Source organism: Clupea harengus, chromosome 24 (assembly GCF_900700415.2).
Source record: "Clupea harengus chromosome 24, Ch_v2.0.2, whole genome shotgun sequence".
NCBI classification, from domain to species: Eukaryota; Metazoa; Chordata; class Actinopteri; order Clupeiformes; family Clupeidae; genus Clupea; species Clupea harengus.
In genome coordinates, this window is record NC_045175.1 from 15,805,392 (window position 1) to 15,812,534 (window position 7,143).

The following is a 7,143-nucleotide window of genomic DNA, read 5'->3' on the forward strand; positions in this document are numbered from 1 at the left end:
AGGAAGAGAGTGGGAGCAGAGGAGAGAGCAGAAGAGGAGATGAAAAGGGTAGAAGAGGAGAAGAAGAGGGCAGAGGAGGAGAAGAAGAGGGCAGATAAGGAGAAGAAGAGAGAAATAAAAGACAAGGAGAGGGAAAGAGAAGAGGAGGAGAGAACGAGAAAACAAGCAAAGAGGGTGTTAGAAGAAGAGAGGAGAAAAAGGGAAGAGGCAGAGATGAAGGCAGAGGAAGAAAGGAGGAAGAGAGCAGAAGCAGAAGAGAGGGCAGAAGAGGAGATGAACAGGGTAGAAGAGGAGAAGAAGAGGGCAGAGGAGGAGAAGAAGAGGGCAGATAAGGAGAAGAAGAGAGAAATAAAAGACAAGGAGAGGGAAAGAGAAGAGGAGGAGAGAATGAGAAAACAAGAAGCAGAGAGGGTGTTAGAAGAGGAGAGGAGAAAGAGGGAAGAGGCAGAGATGAAGGCAGAGGAAGAAAGAAGGAAGAGAGTGGAAGCAGAGGAGATATTAGGAGTAGTAGGAGTAGCATCTGGATTAGTAGGAGCAGTAGGAGCTGCAGTTGTAGTAGTGCTGCTACTTCGATGAAAAAAAGAGTCAGAGTATGACGCTAATTAACAAGAGCATGATCCAGAAGAGGGAACATCTGAGTTTATTTTATCTTTTAATTATCTGTGTCTTTTAATGAACTCTAGATTTTCTTTTAATGCACTGTACCCTTTTTAATCTATTTTGTCTCTATGTTCTTTGTGTGCTGTTTAATGTTATAATATATATAAGTGCATTTATAGATATCTGTATAAATATATGTTTGTACTGTACATATTTATTGTGTTTATAAACTGCTAATGTTAATGTAATGTAAAGAAGAGGCCTTGCACATTCCAAATCAGGAATGTTTAAATATTTACATGTCACTTACATTTATATGTTTGCCTCTACATTTCATATATCCCAATATAACTCTATAGCTATGTTTATAGTCTACAGCCAAGATAATTATTTTAAGATTTTCTCTCGTGTAGTGGTTGTGTAAATGGTGTTTTTGCATGCTCTTTGAGTGTAAACATAGACCATAACACCAAAGGTTGGCAAACACTAAGTTATTGGTTATGACCGTGGCGGACTCAGGCTGTTTGAAGGGCAGGGGAAAACAGATAAAAAGGGCTCCTACTGCTAAACATGGTGCATCATGTCCGAGCAAATAGCCTTCATCCTTGATTAAGATTAGCATTACGTTATTAGGTGATCCAGATTAAAAGTATAACTACAGCTCCATGATAAAAATACAAACTGGGAGCTATAAATGTATTTCTCAAACAAATAAAGTTCACCTAAAATAATGTAACCTGAACTAAAGGCAGGGATGTTACTGGGTGTTGAAAACATGCAGAGCGGAGCATCTGTGTGATTGACAAGCATGTGAGGCCCAGACTGTGCACTTGCTGCTTGGTTTGTATTCATGCAGGTGCCCTTCTTTAACTCTCCCCAGGTGTTGTTTCTCATGCGTAGCTGCCTATACTGTTCTTAGGTCTTGAATTTTTGTGCCAGGACATATATTGTGTGAGTTAATATCTCAGGATTTGGAATAATATAATTTTCCTGTAAGCATGTTTTATCGTATGACATAAAACTCATGCCTTATGACAACTATAGTAAGCCTGTGTGTGTATGCTTCTAGTTCCTATGAACGAACACGCACACCTCCTATAGCCCAGAACTTTCCCTTATGTCACCCTGTGAATTTATCGACCTTGGGAAATATTCAAACTCATGTCCAGCAGGGGTCGTTTTTAAATATTAGTTTTAAACTTAATCTTTGTCACACAACTACAAAAGAATTAATTATCCATTTTTTAGCAAGAGACACAACAGAGAGAAAAGAGGGCGTGTCCACAACCCAAAGGTGAACAGGGGTTAAAGTTTTTGTCTGTCCTGCTCTGCAACATTTTCTGTCATGCGCTTCAGTGCCAACAATTGTCTCCACCTTCTCCTTCAATGAAGAGAAGCAGTTAACTGGAAAGAGATTATGCTGTCTTGACTCACAACATTCCATTGTAATTTCCATAGACGCCCACTTAGTGATGTTTTAGCTTGTACCTGTCATCAGTCACTGAGTGTCAAAGCAGACATATTTGTGTGTGTGATCCCAGTGCTTTACTATTGTTACAGATGTCAGTAATGAAAAAAGGAGAGGACATAACAAGAGGAGAAGGAAGAATAATGTGCTTGAATAGAGTTACTACAGCGTTTGGGAGTCATTTGCAGGGATGATTCCCCTTTGACCGAAGAAAGCTCTGGTAAAATACCATAGCCGCTTAGCCACTTGCATGTACTCAAATAGACATGCTCTTTCAGTGGGAAAAGCCAATAGAACTGTAACACTTCTTGGGAACAAGGATGTTTAGCCTTATCAATGAGAATTGTGTCACTGAGTCTATTCACAAGAAATAGAACACAAATAGAAATATTATTATTTTAGCTTTCCTATTATTCCAACATTTTGTTCACACTTGTCAGCACTGGTGTTTAGGTAGAGTCCTTCTCTGTAATAAGATGCAAGCTCCACCTAGTGGTGTTTTATCTGAACTGCTGCTCATGTAGAATCCTTCTCTGTAATGACATGGAAGCTCTACCTAGTGGTGTTTTATCTGAACTGCACCACTAGAGGCAATTTGCCCTGTCCCTGCTGCCTCCTTTCCAGTAGTGGGGAAACATGTGCACTGTCATACTCCAATATTGATATGGCAGCATGGAAGAAATCAGCATCTAGAGGAGATTTTAAATCTACAGACATGAATGCCCTCTTGCATAAGACCTCGTACCACTCAAAACATACTCATAAGGGAAGAGTGAAATCATAACTAATTGGCTTCAGAAGAATCTGCTCTTTTAAGGAAGTTGTTGAAATAGCTTGAATAACTTTGTTTAAGGTCTTGGGATTATGGGGTTATGGTCTATAAAAGCAAAAAACATGTGCACCGTCATACAATATTGATTTGGCAGCATAGAAGAAATCAGCATCTAGAGGAGATTTTAAATCTACTGACATGGATGCCCTCTTTGTTTAAGGTATTGAGATTAAGGGGTTATGCCCGTATATTATTTAGGTATAAAGAAGCAGAAGTCAGGCAAACTTTTGGTCACCCTGAAATTAGAATGACATGAAATGAGGGCTAACAACTCAATCCATTTGTAAATGCATATTCATCCTCACATGTAAATACAACAATTAAAAGGACACATTTTCCTAAAAGGGAGCCCCCCCCCCCCCCCCCAATAGGGGATACACTTTTATTTACACCTGTTGTCATTGAACGTCAGGCTCAGACGGGAGTTTCGGGTGAAGCAGAGTTTATTGAGGAGTACAGCCAGGGAACAGGGGAATTGACACAAAACAGGGCGGACTCACAGGAGATGATTTACTGGGAGTGATGATCTAAACAGAGATCCTCAGAGTCTAACACTGGGGAACACAAATGGGAACTACATATTAAACTAAACATACACTGAGACAATAACTTAAAACCTAAACTAAATAACAAACAACAGAGTCAAACTCTGGTTAGTGAAAGCGAGGGCGCGGAACAGAAAAACACGGCTCGTGGCCGGACAAGAAAGTCGCAATGCACCTCGAGTCGTATGCACGGAACTCTGGGTAGTTTAGTCCTGGATGCCAAGAGGCACGAAACTTGCTGATGTGGAAGACATAGAGCTTGCTGGGCTGGAAGCCATCGTCAAGGAAATCCAAGGAGTGGATAAACACGGTCGCGGAACTGGTCGTCTCGGGCTGTGTGGCGGAGCGGAGCTCAGCAGGAACGTGACACATGTATTGTTATATTGTTTATGTGTTATTGCAAAGTGCTGATTAGATCTCTCAGAATATGAACACACTGACTTCTCTGCAGTGGCACATATAGGGGGTGATAGTGTCTTAGACAACTGTACTTCCTATGAGGAGAAATAGACTAAAATGATTACAGAAAGATGAATTCCCATACACACATTACCTGATGAGCACCTGGGCTTGACAGAAGAGCAAACACCTTGTTCTTTAGAGGACGTGGGTTTGGCTTAAAAAGCAGAGATACCGGCTGTTACCTACTTGCAGTCATCATGTCTGCAGAGAAGCACGACCACAGAACTACATAGTGCATAGCCTGGGCAGCTAGTTGGAACAAAAGGCATGTTAGGCCTGTTTCATACTGCCTGCGCACCATGTGCGTTTCAGGTAACCAGTATTACCAAGTAATAAGGCAAGCATGTTGGATTATAGCTCACAGGTAAGTGTGTTATATGATGTAATTAGGCTATAGAAGTGCAAACAAACTCAATCCATTTGTAAATACATATCCCCAAGGGGATACACTTTTATTTAACACTTAACACTTTAACACACGTATTGTTATATTGTTTATATGTAATACAATGTAAAACTAGTGGTTGTGTATATGTAGGTAAGAACAAACATTTGATAAGTTAAATAGTAACAGCATTTAATCCTTATTAGGGTAAAAAAGACACATTTACAGGTTCACAAACACACATGCTTCAGGCATTATGGGCCCAAAATCTTCACATGGCCTGCGTTGCGTGTGCGTTGCGGCCGCATTATGTTAAATCTGCATTATGTTATGTCTGCTAGTTTCTCATTGATTTTCATGCATGAGATGCGTGTCTCACATTACCAGTGTACATGCTCCAACCTGTTAACATGGGCACTGAAATGGAAATCAACAGGTAACACAGCCAGTGTGCAGAAGGCTGAACAAACATTGGGACACAAGACAAAGGCAACACACTGAAAAGAAGTGGATTCACAGACTTAATACAATTGACCCACGTGCGTGTATGTGTGTGCATCTGCAGGGAACAATATGTGACGCACCCTTGACGACAAACATTAACAAATGCCACAATTACAGATGGTGTGTGTGTGTGTGTGTGTGTGTGTGTGTGTGTATAGGTATGTTTGTGTGTGTGTGTGTGTGTGTGTGTGTGTGTGTGTGTGTGTGTGTGTGTGTATGTGTGTGTGTGTTTGTGTGTGTGTGTGTGTGTGTGTGTGTGTGTGTGTGTGTGTGTGTGTGTGTGTGTGTGTGTGTGTGTGTGTGTGTGTGTGTGTATGAGTGCATGGACCAAGGAATCCATTTAAAATGAGTTGGGTCCATCAGCACACCAACACACAATCCCCAGCCCAGAGTGAGATAACAAACGTTTGCCTGTGTGTGTGTGTGTGTGTGTGTGTGTGTAAAAGGGAGGGAGAGAGAAACAAAGGGAGGCTGAGTGGGAGGTGCAGGTGACGTGTATGGAACTGAATGGGATGATATGATCCGTCAGGGAGTTTCAGTCTCTCACTGACGAGCGGTTTGTTTGTTTCAACAGTGAGTCTGTCTTTACTTTCTGAACAGTCTGGTCTCGTTTCACAAGAGCTGAACACACTTGACAAGATGAAACACTTTGGGATCTGTTTGATCCTGTTTTGGACAATGCCTCTGTTATCTGCAGGCGTTCCATCATCACGTGAGACAGACATTTTTTATGTTTTTTTCTTATATTTGTATTGTTTCCTTTTAGCCTTGTATGTACGTATCTCTCTCATTCCCTCTCTCCTTTCCTCTCTCTCCTTCCTCTCTCCCTTTCTCTCTCCCTCTCTCTCTCACCTTCTCTCTCTACTCTCCTCTCTCTTTCTCTCTCCTTTCCTCTCTCCCTCTCTCTCTCTTTCTCTCTCCGTTGTTATATTCCATTTTCCTTTCTCTTTTAGTCTCTTAGACTGTGTCTCTTTTATTATAACATATTTTGACATGATACATTTTTCTGTCTATATTGTCAAAACCTAAATGACTACACAATGTCCTATCTTTGAATCAGAAATATGTTGAAGATCACTAATAACACTTATTGTGCTAATGTATCATGAGCCTTCTTGATACACCAGTTGAGCCACTGACCTGATGTTCTGAGCATTAGTCACCTACCTTCCTCAGAAATTAAACTTATAATACAGATAATATGGCATTTATCCACATTTACAGGGGTAGAAAAAATGTACACAATGTGTCATATGTCATATGTCATTTTAGCTAATGCTAGTTTGGGTTTGGCCTGACTGAAATATAGTCAGTAGAAAGTTTCCATACCTACGGGGTATTACCTGTATTGGCACTCTTTAGCAATCAAACTTCTAGTCTCCTAGTTTAACACACGCACACACACAAACTGTTTCTGAATGTTTCTCACAGAGTTGGAGTTGAGGATTGTGCTGCTGGGTAAGAGTGGAGCTGGAAAGAGTGCAACAGGAAACACCATCATGGGGGAAGAGGTCTTTGAAGAAGATTCAACTTTTGACTCTGTCACTTCAGTTTCTCTTAAGGAGAGTGGAAGGGTGTTTGGGAGGCAGATCACACTGGTCGACACCCCACGACTGTTTGATACATCTAAGGCACCCGGTGAGCTGAAAAGTGAGATAGAGAAGTGTGTCAACATGTCTGTTCCTGGGCCTCACGTCTTCCTGCTGGTGATCAGATTAGGGGGGAGATTCACAGTGGAGGAGAGGAATGCAGTGAAGTGGATCCAGGAGAACTTTGGCAAGAGAGCGGCACAGTTCACCATGGTACTGTTCACTCATGTTGATCAGCTGAAGGGGAAATCTGTGGAACACAACTTCAATAAAGACCTTCGGACCCTGATAGACAGCTGTGGAGGAGGATATCACTCCTTTAATAATTTAGAGCGGGATGACCAGACTCAAGTGGAAGAGCTGCTGGAGAAGATTGATGCCATGTTGGAGAAGAATGATGGAGAACACTACACAAACAAGATGTACCAGGAAGCTCAGAGCAAGATTAGAGAAGAGGAAGAGAGGAAGAGACTGGAGGAGGAGATGCAACAAAAGGAGTATGAGAGGAAGATCAGAGAAGACGAGCGCAATAGAGTTGAAGAGGAGAAGAAATGTTTTTACCGAAACATTAGAACAAGTTTTGGAGCAGCTTTTGCGTGGCGTGGCGTGGCGTGGCGTGGCGTGGCGTGGCGTGGCTGCTCTTGGTGCTTGGGGCTGGTGATAGTGCGGAATGTTTGATTGGATTAAGTTGGTGCTGCTCTCACTGCCGACCTAGGGATAGGACACACAAAGACATTGTTAGAGAGAGTTCGTGACTA

The 7,143-nt window shown here is 41.7% G+C and overlaps 1 protein-coding gene across 1 annotated transcript; it reads left to right on the forward strand.

The window, feature by feature from the left end:
• Positions 1–6,214: 6,214 nt before the first annotated feature.
• On the forward strand, positions 6,215–6,883 carry LOC105890832 (GTPase IMAP family member 7-like; the record flags this gene model as incomplete). The annotated part of the gene is made up of 1 exon (XM_031562051.2): positions 6,215–6,883. A coding segment is annotated over exon 1 (669 nt), but the record flags the coding sequence as incomplete, so codon positions are not given.
• Positions 6,884–7,143: the final 260 nt, after the last annotated feature.